General features: G+C 44.5%; 1 protein-coding gene across 2 annotated transcripts in view; it reads right to left on the reverse strand.

Moving 5' to 3' along the window:
• The window catches only part of LOC131739378 (small G protein signaling modulator 1-like), a 36,221-nt gene that overhangs the window by 2,638 nt on the left and 15,831 nt on the right, over positions 1 to 17,752 (reverse strand). The window contains exons 4-25 of one of the 2 annotated variants that reach the window (XM_059032937.1): positions 13,128 to 13,290; positions 12,688 to 12,840; positions 12,451 to 12,518; positions 11,872 to 12,017; positions 11,294 to 11,425; positions 10,844 to 10,968; positions 10,325 to 10,392; positions 8,971 to 9,134; positions 8,116 to 8,245; positions 6,940 to 7,155; positions 6,253 to 6,379; positions 5,551 to 5,615; positions 5,237 to 5,382; positions 4,885 to 5,013; positions 4,422 to 4,604; positions 3,898 to 3,969; positions 2,333 to 3,004; positions 1,962 to 2,086; positions 1,516 to 1,598; positions 1,303 to 1,412; positions 892 to 988; positions 369 to 536 (exon numbers count right to left, since the gene is read on the reverse strand). In XM_059032937.1, coding sequence (XP_058888920.1) covers positions 369 to 536; positions 892 to 988; positions 1,303 to 1,412; positions 1,516 to 1,598; positions 1,962 to 2,086; positions 2,333 to 3,004; positions 3,898 to 3,969; positions 4,422 to 4,604; positions 4,885 to 5,013; positions 5,237 to 5,382; positions 5,551 to 5,615; positions 6,253 to 6,379; positions 6,940 to 7,155; positions 8,116 to 8,245; positions 8,971 to 9,134; positions 10,325 to 10,392; positions 10,844 to 10,968; positions 11,294 to 11,425; positions 11,872 to 12,017; positions 12,451 to 12,518; positions 12,688 to 12,840; positions 13,128 to 13,290 — 3,342 coding nt within the window. The remainder of the gene's footprint in view (positions 1 to 368; positions 537 to 891; positions 989 to 1,302; positions 1,413 to 1,515; positions 1,599 to 1,961; positions 2,087 to 2,332; positions 3,005 to 3,897; positions 3,970 to 4,421; positions 4,605 to 4,884; positions 5,014 to 5,236; positions 5,383 to 5,550; positions 5,616 to 6,252; positions 6,380 to 6,939; positions 7,156 to 8,115; positions 8,246 to 8,970; positions 9,135 to 10,324; positions 10,393 to 10,843; positions 10,969 to 11,293; positions 11,426 to 11,871; positions 12,018 to 12,450; positions 12,519 to 12,687; positions 12,841 to 13,127; positions 13,291 to 17,752) is intronic. The other variant, XM_059032938.1, reaches the window with a different exon arrangement.

Consider the following 17,752-nt stretch of genomic DNA (forward strand, 5'->3'; position numbering starts at 1 on the left):
ACTGTATTACATGAATCCTTTCACCAAGAGACCAGCTGGTAAACAATCGCTATTATCAGTTTCTATAAATCCAATATCGACTTTGAATTTATAACAGCACCCATCTGGTAATATCTGAAGCAGTGTAAGGCACAAGGTTTAGTCAAAATTATTCTTCAAGGAAAAACAGGTTAAAAATGGTGTGTTGAAATTACAACGGTTATACTTCGGCTTTCTAGATTGTCAGTGCATGCCAACCCCATATGTTCCAGCCTATATATTCACTTTTGTGTACCAATAAAGGTATCTCCTTACCTGATCTCACTTGATCTAAACTTTATTAGAACCCTCAGTGTCTATTATCCTATTCAGCAAAGCGTTTGTCTCACCGTTGAAGAACTTGATGATGTCGGTGAAGTCCATGTTGTTTTCCAGGATGATGTCTCTGTACATTTCCACCATTGCCAGAGCGATGAAGAGCACAAAGTGGGTCGATGATGTGTGCTTCGCAGCCCAGATAGTCTCCCACACCGAGAACACATCATCGTACACCAGCTCTGCACAAAACACAAGCACAGCGGAGTCCCGGTGATCAACTGCTCTCCTTCATCATCCAGCCCTTCACTACTAACCAACGCACTCCATTCATGGGCACGCTAACACATATTGTTGCTATATTTGAGCAAATGTGTGTTCTGTTGACACAGCATGATCCCCATGCCAGTAACTGCTCAGCAGTGCATGGGGCACGGAACATGAATTCACTGTGTTATTAGCCTCAGCTGGAATTCAACATTTGCTATCAAGGCTTATACTAGGCAAGCACCCGTCGATTTAAGGGCAATCGATGTCCTAATTGATACATGTCGGTGAACTGGAGGATGACACTTAAGCAGACAGCCCTGGCATTACCTCGTTTGAAGTCCAGAAGGAACCAGCGGTAGCAGAAATAGAAATGTGTGTAATCCCCATTCTGGTGCATCAGCTCAAAGAGTTCCGAGTCCAGGATCTAAGAAACAGGCAGGCGAGCCGTGAGCACGGCACCACAACTCAGTCTGGCTTTTTACTACTTTACTGCTATATTTCTATCAATCTGGTCAAACATCAGCACACTAAGATGTATTTATGTTATTTAACTTTTAATACAATCAGAGTAAGTTATCGGGTTAAAGAGAATTTAAAGAGCTAAAGAGAATTTAAATAACAAGCAGATGCCAGTTAAAAACGCTCCAATGTATTTTTACAGTAGCCTGTGCTCAAACGAGGGCAATGGCACTTAATGTGTTAAAAAGGGCAAGCGCAGAATCCAGGCCTCCTCCTCACCTGGATGAGGGAGCGCATGTTGGCGAAGTGTGTATCCATGGCTCCTCCGTGAGGGAAGTTGTGGTTCATCCTCTTCATGAGCTCCGTGAAGCAGCTGAAGGCCATTGCCTCTAAAACACCAAGCAGAGACACTCTGAGGGGGCTGCCGGGGGGCCGGGGGTAGTGTATTATTAATAACAGATTACTCATACTCATACCACACAGGGCACTCACCGTCATCTAGAATGACCAGCAGGGGAGCTAACAGGTCGCACATGCCTTGCACATACCCAATCTCCAGGTGCTGCCAGATGTAGCTACCAAAACAAACCCCAAAACATCAACACAGAATGAATGGGTTAGAATTAGAATGCAACGTCCATAGAATCATTCAAATAGATTGGGGTCTTTCCCACTGATCTAAATAGTGACCTAAATCTTGCTGAATAATAGGACCCACCCTTTGCATATTTTACAGAGGCACATGTTACATGTGTGATTTTCAGAACCTTGATACGCAAAGGGCCCTGTATTAATAATGCAAACAGTGATGATCATTTGATCATCTCCATTGTGTTTGTAACCAGCACAGGTGTGTGTTTGGAGCTGGGATGCATGTATATCAGACGGTTACCCGATGCTACGCTATAGAAAGAAGGGCTGCTTGCTGGAACTGTTACCTGCACATGATGTTGCGCAGTTTCTCCAGATTGGCAGGAGTGAAGTACCAGTAGTTTCGGTCGCACCTCTGCACGTCTTTCTCGATACGGTGCAGGTTGATCGTGTACATGTCCAGCAGCTCTTGCTACAATAAAATGCGAGAAAATAAAGATAAAATGTAATTTTTTTAAGGACGATTGTAGATCGTGCATTATGAACAATTTCTGGGTGATACCTTTTGCATCAGATAAAATATGTATAAAAAGATATATATGCACACTAGCTTTCCAGACCACTTAAGTCTCTTAAGCTTGAAAGTTTCATGAAAAATAAAGAAACGAGCAAAAATAAAAATGAAAGAAAGGTGAGGAAGGAAAGCCAAGGCTCTCACAGAGTAGGTGACCCCGATGGAGGAGACGGGGGACGTGGCTTCGGTTTTACCCTCCGCTCCCACAGCCAGCGAGACAAACTGGGGGAACAGGCTCTCCATTTCAGGCTCCTCAGAAAGGTTGTCCTCGCTGCCCACCAGGCTCTGCTTCTCAGCCTCCTCGTCCACCTGCATCTCCAGCACAGGCAGCCTGGCCACCTCCCCTGGGGGAGGCCCCTCCTCTGAGGGCAACCCAGTGGCGGACAGCAGGTCCTCCGAGCTCGCGTTGGTGGTCAGACTTTTCTCAGCCGGCCGGGTCTCTTCAGCAGCCCCTTTGGAGACAGGAGGGACGGTCTCTTCAGTCACCTGACCCCGATCGGCATCTTCTGTGCCCTGAACTGGAGTCTTCTTGCTGGGGTTGGCTCCCTCTTGCTGCTGTGGTTTGGTCAGTGCTTGCGGAGGCTGCTGTCCAGATGTTTTAGCTGCGGACTCGGTGCCGGCACCGCTGTCCTCGATGCTGAAGCTGCGGTCGGAGAATCCGGAGGTGATGGAGAAGTTCCGGGAGGAAGGGTGTCCGGAATCGGGGGAGCAGGTTTCGTTGGGGACGGCTCCGTTGGGACGTTTGGCTGCCTTGACGCTCTCCTCGGCCCTCACCTCCGTCTCCATCTGCTCCACCTCCTCTGCAGACTCGAACACCTGTAAAGGGAAGCAGTCAGCTCTGGTGATCAGAGGGCAGTGGGAGAAGAGGGCTGAGTTCAAGAGTAATAGACTGTAGATACATGAGTGAGTCTGAATCAGTGATGAGAAGCTGTGTGGGTTCTTGGATGCCGAGTTTGAAAAAGCTAAATTGGATTCTCATTCCTTTGGCATTACAAGGCAGGCAGCGCCTAGTGACTCAACAATTTAAATGAAGATAATCTAATAGCCAGACTTTAGCAATCAAGACTATTGTTATAAATTAGGTTATTTATGTTTTATTTTGGTTGAGATGGCAGGCCATCATATCTGCTGGCAGTTTTTTTTAGCGAGTGCACATGAAGGGACATAAATAAACAAGCAGACAGCAGCCTCTGTAGAAGAAGGGGGTAATTGGATTTTTCAGGAACTCTGCACACATCAAAAGGACGTAGGGAAGTTGAAACAGAGAAAGAGCTTTAAAATGGAGCTGGGTTCTGTGTCAGCCAAAAGATGACCCTGATTTACCAGCAAACAAATAAATGAGACGTAAAAGTAAATCCATTTCCAAGACCCTAAATGCAACATTACAGCTACCAGTACCATAAGAAAACAGAAAGAGCCACAGATTTATTAAAATCTGAAAATTAAAAGGTGTTGCCCTTTATGCATCGTGTTCAATATAACCAATAAGGTTAGATTATAATACCCTCAAGAACATTTGCAAAGAAATGCCCCCAACAACATGGTGCCTTCAGAAACAAGCACCGACAAGATGGGAGATCGAGGAAACAAAACAGAACATAATTAGGAGTTGCTCTCTTCTCCCAGCAACAGCACACGCACATGCAGTTCCCCTTCTGACTGGCTCAGCATGGAGCCACCATCACTAAGCAGAGTGGAGGCTGGTTTACCTGCGTGCTGCTGCTGGAGTCGCTCTGCAGCCGCGCATGGCTCTGTCTGTCCGAGCTGCTGCTCTGGGAAGACTGGCACCGGACACCAGAGGAGGAGAGTCATGCAGAAGAGAAGGAAGATAGATAGAAAGAAAAAGTGAGATTGTAGCTGATTAAAGATCCCGTTCCCCAGAGGGTTGTCAGGTAGAGTAAAAGCTAGTGGCTGCTTAACAAAATGAGTACAGGCTAATGAATATGGCCTCATGTTTGTAGGACTTATCGGTCCTATCAGTCCCCTTGCATAAAGGTATCTATACTGATGTGAACAAAGACTTTCCACATGACAATAAATAGAGCGTCAGGGATGGAAATAAGACTCCTACTGCACAGCAGTTTCACCCATTCCAGTGTATACGTAACAAGCTCAGGTGTGTCTTATTAAAACCAGGAACAGAGGAATGGCTCACACTGCTATGCAATGGGAGTCTTATTCCCATCCCTGCACCGGTATTGTACAGACAAGGCTGCAGTCCTGCGTTTCTCACCTCGTTGCTGACGGTGGAGTCACGGTGCATCATCTTCTGCATCGTGCTGTCCAGACTGGCTCCCGAGGAGCACTTTGCGAGGGCGGCGGCGTGCTGCTCCTTCTCCCGCTGGCGAACGATCGCCTCGCAGCCCAGCCACTCGCTCATCGTCTGCTCATAGCAGGCACGCATCTGGTCATCCACCTGCCGAGGGGAGCCGAGAGGGGCACAGTTACTGGATAGATCGATAGCCAAACCCGTTCATTTTTAACTGCTGGTTTGTTCTGGATATTTTCCCAAGTAGGAACTGCTTCTTTAAGCATCACGCCTTTTTTGTGGATCTCATTTTCTTAAAATAATAAATAAAAGCCCAGATCTTGATTTCAGTTGCCACACGATTTCAGTTTCATTCTTTTTTATTTTTTATTTCAGTTGACACTTAGTGAAACGTTGACACTCAATGTAAATACAAACCAGCACAGACCTCTTTCCGGTCATTCTCCGACATCCCGAACTGGTAGTGCCCCAGCAGGAAGGGCCACACCTCCCTGCGGATTGTGGGTTCCACCCCTCCGAAGTAAACCAGCCGCAGCAGCTCCTGCTCCTCATAAACCTGTCAGGGGATAGTGTAGGGCGTCAAACAGCGGAGGGGAACACAGACAGCACACACACACACACACACACACACACAAGTACAAAGCACAATACAGATACTCTTTGACATTCTGAAAAGTTCCACAAGTATAAACAGACAGTGGATCCGCTTAGCAGGCAGTTATCTTGTGCTGGCTAGTCTGCCAGTGCCGGATGACGGGGGGGATTTGAAAGGCTCCCACCTTACAGTCCTGGAGGTATTTCTGCCACATCTTTGCCGTCAGCCCCCCGCCGGCCTCGTGTGGGACGTCCCGGTCCACAATGGTGTGGTTCACCAGCGCTGACAGGTGCGTGCGCACAGTGGACATGTGACGGCAATACGCAAGCCCTAGAAAACAGCAATATGAATACATAAAAAAACAGGTACAGATGCATTAAACGCTTGTTAATGCTGTTCTTCTTGACAAGTTTTTAAAACCCCACCTAGACCATTGTCTAGACCAAGCACTTTACCCCCACCTCTCTTCTATTAAAACATGTCAAATGCGAGACGTACAGCCGTAGAAAGCCCTGGAAATGATCTGATACTTCATGTTGTCACACAGCATCTTCAGCGGGGCCCTGGAAATGGGAGACAAACAAATAACTTTTCATATTTTCAGCAAATGCAGTATTGGACCTCTCACTACCTCTAATACAGTTCAGCCGGTTTAAAAAGTAAGTAGCGGGGTTCTGAAACCTACAGCTTTACCCGTCCCCATGTGTCGCTACAGTTGCTACAATAACGTACCTGTCATTCTTATTGTCATTGTTAACATCCTGACAACTTTTTACACTTAGAACTTTAAAGTCTGTTTCAAAATATCCACTCTAGTGCACTGATAGTGTAAGGATTATTGCCCACGTTGTCAAACAGGTAAAACAGTAAATCACAATCGGAACAGAAAAGCCAGAGCACTTTACGTTACGTTTTTTAAAATCGCTCTTCCTGCAGATCTCAAACCCCAGTGCACTAGAGCGGCCATTTTGAAAGGAGCTTTAAAGTTATAAGTGTAAAAAGTTGTCAGGATGTTAACAATGAGGGGACATATAACGTAGAACGCTATATTTATCGGAACCCCGCTACTTACCTCTAAGAACAGCCTGGTGTGTTTGAATCTATTTAATCTATTTATTTGGACTTCTCCACTTTTACATGCATGCTTTTCATGGTGGATAGACTAAGACAGACAGGATGCTACAGTGCTCCAGTCCCTACCTTTCATGGTTGCAACCGTTTGGAGGCACTGCGTCTGAGGAGCCATTTTGGGAACAGGAAGAGCAGGAGGACTTCCTGGCAGTGGGGTGCCACAGGGCCGCACCCTGCTCCATGAGGTCCTGCGATACTAAAACACAAATCAGAAAAACACCATATTACTTCAAATCGACATTCATCAAATTGAATGCAGATGGCAAAAAAGCAAACCGAAAAAATTAGAATTAAGCCCAATAAAACTGTGTGAAAATCTTTCTCGTGTTAAAAATCGATCACGACAAGTTAATAATAAGAAAAGAAAAAGTTTGTCAGCATGATTTAGGCTAATAAGCAGATTAAAGGTTGTGAGATTTGTCTGAATTGTATTGGAGGGCGTGCAGTCAAACCTGGATTAACAAACAGTATGAAAGGACCACTGGTTTACAGTAAATCCCAGTCTACATTTTCAATGTTTTAATCACCTACACACAGAATCAAAAACACCCTGAGGGCGTCCCTTGAGCAGGTTGGACTGCTGCTGGAAACGAGAGAGACGGAGAGAGAGGTGATTGGTGGAGACAAATATGCAGCTGATATGAGGAAGCCTGTGATTGGTTGAGATGGCTAGAGAACACACCCTGCGATTGGTCGCTGAAGCAGTCAGAGAAAGCGCTGGGCAGCAGCTAAACATGAGAAAAAAAACAACATTACAGCCATGCTGAGTCCTGCTGGGGTCGGGTGCAGGAGGCTGGCTGCTCCTGCCAGAGAAACTGGAGGAGCGTTTGGGGATGACCAGGATCCGACCGGCAGGAACACGCCTAGGGGGGCGTCTCCGGAGGTTCAGGGAGAGGGAGTGGGAGAGGGAGAGGGAGGAGGGAGGGGGACGAGGGTGATGATGATGATGATGAGGGCGATGGGTAATGGTAACTGGAGGCAGGAAAATGGTAAGAAGCATTAGACGGAAAACTAAAAAACAAAACATCATGAGAACAGACACAACACAGAGCATGTTGAATACATTACAGATTCAAAATGCACAGCACTGGGTGACCAGAGCTCAAAATCAAATTACAAACTCGTCACGCACCATAAAACAGGATACGGAGAATGAGAAAAGCAAACAATAAAACCAGGGCTGCAGAACAAAAGCTTAAACAATATCAATACGAAGACATCTCCACGACATGATGTACAACCAGAGTGCCTAAACAAAGCCCTGCAAACGTGACGTGCATTGATCTGACCAGTGTGGAGGTAACAGTACTAGGGTTACAATGCTCTCCATTAAACTGACTTGGGCTCGTTGTGTTTCTGCAATTCACAATGGGACAAGCAGAGGGATTTTTACCATTCCAGTGGTATTGCCAGTGTACAATCTAGCCCCTGTGTGGCTTGTTATTGTCAGAGAGCATTGTGTTGTAGATGGTTGCTTTAATCTTTTTGTAGTCAATGAATTAATCCAGAACTATTAAAAACACACTCTGAGGTTACAGTATAAGAACCAGTGCTGGGACCAGCATCGATTTTCACGTTTGAATGCCCTTTCAAAATGTAAACTAACATCTGAATATTGTTTGATCTATAATTTGGACAAATGACAGTAAATGACAGTACACCACATTCCAATCTCTCAGGAGTAAAATAAACCTGCTTCCCAATCATAGGAGAGAAACAGTCCTGTACAGTAGAATATCTTTTTGATACAAATCATTTATAAATTCTGCTATATGGACGAATACTGTATGAACATTTTTCCCACTGAATACATTTTAAGCAGTGTTTGATTCAATATTTAGTATTTGTCCCAGCACTAAGAAATGCATGAACCACCAGCACTGAATAGTTGCTAGGCAAAGATGTTGAGAAGGGACATATAACTGAGCCTACCGAACTCGGACTGGCTGCCTGGGAAGAGGATCCTGAACACGTAGTCCGTGGCTTCCTCTTCCTCCTTGTCGGACACAGACTCCGGGGATCCTTGTGGACTTCTGTTTCGCAGCTTTGGGAAAACCTTCCCCTGCGGAGAAACACACAGCAGAGCCTTTCACAGGGAGCACAAGTCAATCCATTTGGGGGCTGCCGCTTTTCATGAAACACCACACAGCAGTGTTGGAATACGAAGGGTCGGCACAAAAGGAAAGCAGTGAAGAGTTGAATCTGGGGTTGTGTTAATTTACTGAGCCTTTAAGCACATGAGTTATTTAAAAAAGTAAAAATCAGGGTTTCCTTGGTGAAGATGCTGTACAGAACAGTTATTTATCAGTGACTGCTGAAAGCCCTGCATGGAGTGTAGTACAGCATACATACAGTACAGCACAGATCGCTTCAGGCTAGCTCATTATATAACGTGTCGGACAGCATTCGTCTTTCAACTCCAATTCCAGCAGCAGCTCGGTGCTCCCTCTCAGTCTTACATCATTACTGCTGGGCTAAAAGACTCCTTCGGTTACAAATATTACTTACAGAAAAGACGAAAACGGACGGGGTAGCCCCTGGGACAATGTCTGACTTTTTTAAACTCCAGAACACGAGGAAGGAATATTTTAACTCGTGGTGGGATCTCATTTAGCGCTGAGCAAATATGTGCAAAGACTCTCAATTCCAGGGATGGAAATAAGACTCCTATTGCATAGCGGTTTGATCCATTCCTGGCTTTACCAAGTTTAATGAGACACACCTGAGCTTGTTACCTATACACTGCGGCTAAACAAGCTCACACATAGTAAAACTCATAGCCTCTACCTTTCCCCGCTGAGACCAGAGCGGAGGGTCAAGCTGTCCGCGAGGAAGGAGCCCGTTCTCCAGGCAGGACAGGAACTGCAGGAGGTGCCCCCCCTTCGGGAATCGCAGGGGGGGGCGCTGGATCCCATCCTGACTCACCAGCACCACTGTCCCACCGCTGTCCACTGAAAAAAACACAGCAGCCCAGCGTTTAAAAGCTATTGCTAAACCACATGATAGTATGGCCGTTGGGCAGAATGTTAGCTTATTAAATACAATGAAAGTTTAACAGTGCGATATTGCAATACAACAATTCGCTAAAAGTATTTCTTTTTTTTGTGTTTGGTAACAGAAAATGGTTTTCAAACTTGTATTTCAATAGATTATACTCTGTTGCCAGGCTTCCTATATATATCAATAGTTAACCAGGACGTGATACATCATTAACCAGGCTGGGATAAGCAGTTAGCCAGGCACTTGTAAGCTGTGCATAGTGAGGCTCCAGACATGTAATACTGTACATGTCAGACCTAACATTAACTACAAATAAACATTATTAATATGTAACCAATAATTGCATGCATGCCACCTTATATAACTTATGTAAATATTGCAACATGTATATATTACAGAAAAATATTTAATTCCACTTGACAGGACAATAACATTCATTGTAAAAAAGATAAAATCTTGCGACCAGTAAATTTGTGTTCCAATCCCCCAGCGACCCGGATAGACATTTATACAAGAAAATCCAATCACAGCAGATGGGGCTCTCTTTTGTTACTTGCAAATGTCAAGGAAGCGGGCGCTACAGTGAATAGGGTAATTAGATGTGGATCTGCAGAGAGAAATACTGTTCTAATTGTCTTTGTGAGAGAAGACCTGGCATCTCTCCTATACTGCTGCATGCCAGCAATATCAAACAGGAATCAAAAAACACATTAGCAGTGATGACTTTTTATATGAAATTGCTCCACGTCCAGATTTTCTTTTGTGACTCTGCGGAGTCTTCTAAGAATACTGGCCGCTTTCAGCTCTGGGATCAGGTTTGAATCTATCTGGGACGACATCTGGCATTTAACAATCTAAACCGTGTGAGCGTTACTGAGTGCACAGTGGTTACCGTGTTTGCCTCCTGCAGGGAGTACAGTTTGCACTATCATGGACTAGCTCTGCAGAGTGCTTTGCAATGACTCTGTTACTGATAAAACATCACATAAACAGTGTGAAGTGTAAAGCTCCCCTCTGTTTCTACAGTACAATGATGCACCAGCAGTTGTGATACTTCAGTATACAGTCATCTTCAATTCAGTTCAGTTGAAACCCATGATTATCTTTGATGCAAATGCACATGGGGGCATAAGGTACATACCCAGCTGGTGACAGTGCAAATACACAATCTCTTCCAGACGGATGGTCATGGCATAGTCCCAGTAAACACTGAAGGAGATATAAATATACATACAGATTCAAAAGCTTCATTATTGTTAACTAACTATCTGCAAGAACTCAAAACACAGGGATTGTCATTATATATTAAATGCATTCTATTTCCTAATTTGAAAAAAGTTTGAATACATAAATAATGTAATGGCAGTGCCAGCTACAGAAAGCTACAGGTAAGACATCTCCACTGGCCAGCCGTGCAAAGGGACATTTCTAAACAAGTCAATGCATTTGTTTGAAAAGAGAAGGGAAGAGCCAGTCTACCCCAGACTGATGAAGCTGGAGTTAAAATGCACAACCCGCTCTGCTTACATTACAAAATAAACACAGTTCCCATTGTCTTAATGGCATATGGGAAATGGAAATCTTCCCAGCACTTAGACTGAGGCTGCCTGTACCAGTGCAGCCGTACACACTCGGACATGTCTTGTAGTTAAATGCTCACCTCTTCTCATAGTCTAAATCTCCCACAGAGCTGTTCATCAGCTGGTTGGGTGTCCACTTCAGGGTCATGATGTCTGCGGTCTGGTGGAGAGACAGGTACCCCGGGATGGCTTCCATATCGTCTCTCTGGTAATGAAATTACAAAATACATCGTGGATGTGATCAACCATACGACTGGTGTCTGATTTACACAAGTGCAGAGACTCCAGTGCTTACTCTATTACAAACAGTGGATCGATTGTGGCTGCCCGATTTAAAACAGAACATCTTAATAGGAATAATATATGATATTGTAGTAGTATAAATATCTCAATAGTGTGGCTCTGAATCCTGTAGTATAAAGATCTCAATAGTGTGGCTCTGAATCCTGTAGTGTGAAGATCTCAGTAGTGTGGCTCTTCAGTGCAGAGATGAGCGCTGTGGTAAACCGCGTGGATCCCAGTGTGCGTACCGGCTGGACCAGGACGTTGTTCTTGCCAAAGAGCAGCGTGGCCCTGGAGTTCTGGTGCAGGGACTCCACATAGTCACGGGCTGAGGGGGAGAGACGGTCATCCATACTACCACTGGAGTGCCTCTTCTGGATCTTAACAAAAGGAACACAATATTTACTCAGTTCCGTTCAATCTCTCCATCTGAAGTCAATATTTGGAGTTAAACAGTAAAAGATAAATTACAGGAAGTGTGATTACAGCATCATTACTAAATTAAATAAGTCATGCCGTATCCTTCCAGCACAGTGGAAGATAAGACCCTTTATTCAAAATCTATTTCTGGAAAGAGGAAGTGACATCTTAGGTAACATTATGACTACCAATAGGAGTGAGTAAAACGGCACTAACGAGGGATTCAATCCCCTGTATAATAAGGAACATCAAGAAGGTCCACACATGATCTGGATGCACTGCAGTACACAGCGTCAGAACAAGGACTCTCCTCAAGTAAGGGACTAGACCACAGAGGTTTACATAATGTCGTGTTTAAGGAACCGCAGAGATTGTGCCAGGGTTTGAAGCTGCAGTGCGCACTCACACAGAGAGCAGGGCGCTTGGTGGGAGAGTCCTGCCGGCAGTGACCGCTGTGAATGCGGTGTCTCTGGACCAGCTCGTCTGCAGAGGGGTCCGTCCAGAAGTGATCCGCTGTCTTCATCTTGGTGTACTCCAGGGCACAGGGGCCCACTGAGGGAGCAAATGCAAAGGCATCATTGATACACCCACAGCAAGGAGATGGGGCATGAGGGGCTGGTTTAACCTAGTTTGGGAATGATCAAGAACTCTTTAGTTTAAAGCCAAGATCACACTAAAACAACCGCTTGGATTAAAACTTGAATCTCTTGGCTTTATTCATCTAAATCAACACTGTCTCTCAGCCTTTCGGGTCTAGGTAAGGACTAGATCACACAGTCCACCAGTGCCCCAGCTTTAACTACTAGACTACATTGCTTCACAGTCCAGCTACAACCACAAGGCTCCTGCCTTCAAGTCCTAAAGCTCAAACTACTAGATCGCACTCTCTGACTCTCGATCGTTCAGCCCCCCACTTGGCCCCCCCACTGGGCAGAACTGCCTCTATGTGGCAGGATATACATCTAATAGAACTGTTCAATGTTACCCAACAAGGATGCAAGTATTGGTCCGTCCACTGGGTCCATCAGCACAGCCTCCTTCTCATAGAACTTACTGGGGAAAAAAGAATGGCGCACAATAAAAAGTCACTTGTTTTTAAAATGACTTGCCTGTCCCCGTCCCCCCCCCAAAAGAGATCAGACACAGCGTTGAGGACACCAGTGTGCCTCACTAATCCCCCCCCCACCCCACCCCACCACCCCATACACCGAAACACACCTACCTGCTGTTCTCCACTAGGTAGTGGACGATCTTGTCCAGAACTTTTTCGATGAGGGCTGTGCGGATCCATAGATGTTTGATGACCTGAGGAGGCACGCAGGGCAGTTTCTGCAGCTTCCGAGTACTATCAGGATTCAAGGGGATCTGGTTCCTCCTGCAGCAACAGGATTGAAAAACAAAGTAAAAGAAAAGAGCAAGTCCAGCAGGCCCCCCATCTCACTGGTTACATCTGGTTTTAAACAATGCAGGATTTAGAAGCTCTACCAGTACAGCACCTAACAAGCAAGCTGTAACAATCCCTACTAATATGTATTACAACCTCATTCAGGCCCTGGGACCACACATGTGGAGATGTGTTTTAACTCATTGAATAATCTCATGGTCCATGCAATCGTAACTCATGCAATTGTATCAGTGGCGGTGGAAGATAAACGTATTTACTTGCTCTCGATGATCTGCTCCAGCTCCTGTGCCTTCCTGCAGAGTTCGTCAGCCAGAGGGAAGCTCTTCCCCACCTTCATGAACAGCGCTGCGATCTTGTTGCTGCGGAGGAACCCGGCAGCCCGTCGCTTCAGTCCGTGCAGCACACACGCTTCCACCGCAGCTGAGAGGGCACCAAACACACACCCACAGACACTCACTTCATCTGAGGGGAACCACTGACATCACAGGAGAGGGGCTGGACTGATGCTGCTCACGTGAAGAAGTGTGGAAGTGATCACCAATTAAAATAATGTCCTCTGCACAACACAATAAAATATAGTTATATTGTCTTTCGTCAATAGCTACTTTGAATTATTTGCCACTTTTTGCAAGGTGTTGCAAACGACTCATTTCCCAAGCAACACAGTCGCGCTATCAGATGATGGTTCATGACACAGAAGAACACATTAGTCTACGATTCACTCTTTTCTGTACAGAGAAAGTTAACTGTGAAGTTCCCTTTCCTGGTAAATGAAACCCATACCATGCTCCTTCCCTCCTTCACAATCAATACCACCCTTACAATATTGTTAATGTAACAGCAGAGTGATCCAGCAGTTTACCTGCAGCCTAGGGCGTTAACCCTTTAGTTCCTAGCGCACACAGTTGTGCAGAGCAGTTTGATCCATTCTTGGTTTCACTACGAGTTTAATAAGATTCACCCGAGCTTGTTACCGATACACTGTGGCTGATCAGCCTCATAGTAAAACCTGGAATGAGTGAAACTGCTATGCAATAGGAGTGTTCTTTCCATCCCTGAATTAGGAATGCAAATCCCTTTTCTAAATGACTTCATCTGAAAAGATCTTTGGGCAGAGATTGCTTAATAAGCTAACAGGGAGTTCAAGATGAGTTCTCATCAGGGTCTGTGAAACAAGCCTTAAATGTGCATCAGTTCAGGCAATGGGATGCAGAAGCTCCGATAGTATAACATTTCCATGATGATCGACTGCATCGCTCAGGAGAAGCAAGGAATGGGACAAGGTCTTTTTTGGTGCTACAATGCAGTGCAAAACAGACTTGATGCATGGCACAAATGCATCTCTGCTGCATATCTGTGTAGTTATCGAAAATAATCATTCTGAATGTAGACGTTCTTTATGAGACATACGCAACTGTGAAGTATGACTGTGCACATACTGTGGCTATGTCAAATGCATCTTCTGGTTTACTAACCTAAAAGGACAAATCCCTTTAAATTTCAGTCTGTACCAGTACTGTGTTTTTGTTATTACAATGGAGCAAAAAAGGCAACATTAATAATAAAACCCTTCTACTGGCACAAACACCATTGAAGTTACATAATTACTCTACAAAAAACTGCAATAGCAGGTACACTGAAGCCCAACTGCACAGGTACATCAATGTGAACTGGAGGTTCCTCGTATGGGGAATACACAACAAGCAGTTACAATGTAAAAAAGGAATCCAGTTCTGATTGATATGTACAGAATGAGCTGCCCCAGACTTTCAGAATGACTCATTTACTTGACATTTCTCTGCTGTCACCAGTCAGATTAATCATCTATACTATCTTTCTATCACAAGATAAAAATCCACAGTTCCACATTCACAGTGCGAGGAGCAATGCACCTCATCCAGCAGGGCTTCATTTAGTTTTTTAGTGTGATTGCTCCTGACAAAGTAAAACAATAACACAATGACAAAGTAATGCTTGTCACTCATTGTAACGTGCAGCGGTCAAACTGCCCCTTTATCCACAGCAAATAAGAGATGAGGAAAAGAAATGTCAAGGTCAAACAGAAAATGGTACAACTGATTCTTACAGAACGATGCTGGATGCTGTTACACAACTGCCCACTTAATTGCACGCTATCATTTAACAATTGGTTTCCTTATTATCTTGAATGAAGTATGCCTTAGAACACCTGTGCAGGAACGCTATCTTTATTCTAAGACAGGGTGATGCTGTGCCTGTTCTGTCTAGTGTACTTAATTACACCCACACCCAGAGAGAGAGAGAGAGAGAGAGAGAGAGAGAGAGAGAGAGAGAGACTGCTGCTGTTGCCATGGAAACCCCACCTGATGGCACCCAAGAAGAAGACCCTGAGATAGGTACAAGAGAGAGCTGGTTGAGGTTTGGCTTATTGGTAAATTCACCCTGCTCCATTTATACAATTCACCATTCGGTACGGCTATAAACAAATGATTTGTTATTGAAAAACCATGTAGTCTACTGTCCTGTGTAAATAGGGCAAAGCTATACAAACAGACATTTGTTAGTCCACAGCAGTCCTCTTATATATTCTCTACAGCTGACAAAGACTGGTGTGATACAAGCCCACAGTTCAATCAGAGTCCTGGTTGTGTTGAAGCAGGTTTTTTGTAGGTGGGAATGCTAGCTACAACTTCCCACTGCGCTAGACCTTAGATTTAGCCCTCTAAGATCCGCTTACATTTGAAATGCATTTGAAAACCTGGAAAAAACACACAGTTAAAACCGCAGTCTAACTGAAAGACGAGGTGGTTTTCTGTACATATTTATCAACAGGATTTTTTTTTTTCATATGGGTGATGCATTTAATGAACAGATGCTTGAAAATGGTCGAGTGCGATGCTGCCCTATCAATATTCTGTGCAAGTCCACAGAAAGACGCGCCTTTAATGATCTTTGCTGGTACAGATTCAGAGACAGAAAAAGCACTTCTCTGCCCAATGATGAAGGCTTAATGAACAGGTCGTGTGGAGCTTACACAGTGCTTTCAAGCTATCACCACCAGTCAAAACCAGACCAAATACATCAGAGAAAAACAGGAGCTGTTGTAACAGATGGGCCAATAGCCAAAAGGCACCCCGGACATTTCTGAGTGCCCAGTTATCAAGGCTGCTATTGCTGCTCACTCCAACAGACCAAAGATTGAGTCCTCAATTCAATTTATCACAGAGCTAATGACAACCAGCAATTTTTCCAAATAAGCATTCATCACCACCACCCCCCCCCCCCCCAACAAAAGGCAGACACATCAACTATAATAAGTGCCTGCAATTGCTGTGCTCTGTAAGAGCAGCTGTCGTCTGAAGTGAATGACATCAAACCGCAAGGATTATGTACAGAATAGGCCGGCGAGCAGGTGGGGGGTTCTGATTGGGCGCTAAAAATAGCATCGGCCAATGAGGCGTTGCCTGGAGGGTGCAGCTGGTTTGCATCCAGGTTTAAAAACTGTACTTTCTTTTTTAATAAGGGGTTGTTAAAATGTGTACTATAATGCAAATCCTTCCCGAAGAAAGAGAATGCCAGTGCAGCCGCACTAAATACAAAAAACCTACAGTGAAAAGAGCTCAGTGAAAGAGCATGTTTAATGGCGGTGTTAAGATATGTTTAGATCATTAAAATATATCCCACGTTATTAAAAGAACTAATTCAGTTAGCATCAGAGGAATCTGGCATCTCTATTGTGAACCTGGTTGACAGAAACAGCCCATGAAGTTCAGAGTACTGTTTTTTCATGTAAAAAAGGCACCTCCTGTCAATTTCTGTTTGCGTTAGTATCCTCATTTAGTACACTTTGCACACTGGTATGCTACTTTAATAAGGGAAGAAAAGGTGGAGGGCATGTTTTTAACGGTGCCTGCAGCAAAAGGGCAGGCAGCTGTGCTTGACATTTTCACTAATTGTGTCTCCCAACAGAATCAAGCTGAACCCTCGCTTCCTGGGGCTTCTTAAATGATTTAGTAATCACGTCGTCAGTGACTCCCCCGTGCGCTGTCAGAGAGCAATCTGGGTGTTTTTAATCTGCCCCTTTAACAAGGAATCAGCCATCAGAAAGCCCTTCTACTGTATTTACATGCCATCACAAAGGCTATGGGACAAAGCAGATCGCTGCATCAGCAGGCGAGCGAATGCAAGCTACAAACTGAACAAGGTATTATTAAAAGACGTTATTACCAGAGCCATGACCGAGCTTGAAGAAGTAATTCACCTCTTACTGCTGCATGCAGTTTACTGTGTAATGAGCAGTCTGAAATGGAGGCGTGTCGTAGGCTCTAATTATACAACACTCTATAATTGAGTTCCCATTGCAAGACTCTCCAATCTGCAAAGTAATCTCCTGCAATCCCAAATGTTATTTAAACGCCTTACAATTCAACGCTTTTCGTATTTAAAATCACTAGAATTATTTTGACTGTTGCCTCTTTACTGATGAGATGGCTAGGCTCTCAGCAATGGCCACATCAACACAGATTTCAACATGGGGAGGATGAGAGCAGCTCTAGCATCCATTATGCATGTGCACAATAACAAAAAAAGGTGGCATGTTCTCAAGGTCATTCCTTAATAAAAACTAGCATGCAACGCTTGGATAACAGCGTGTGCACTGACCACCTCATAGTCAATAATTAAGTATTTATCACAAGACGCACAAAACAATTATTTGTCAGCTTCAACCCTGACTCTTTTTTCTTTTTTGCCCTCATGTATTTTGCAATGACTGCTGGCATGAGAATGCATTCTTCAAACAACTTTTCACACAATGAATCAAACCCACTGCCTTTACACGGCAGCCCAGCGTTTTAACCATTGAGCTTCTCAAACCTACCTTCTGCATTACTCTGAAGTCTAC

This window comes from Acipenser ruthenus, chromosome 11 (genome assembly GCF_902713425.1).
Source record: "Acipenser ruthenus chromosome 11, fAciRut3.2 maternal haplotype, whole genome shotgun sequence".
Classification (NCBI taxonomy): Eukaryota; Metazoa; Chordata; class Actinopteri; order Acipenseriformes; family Acipenseridae; genus Acipenser; species Acipenser ruthenus.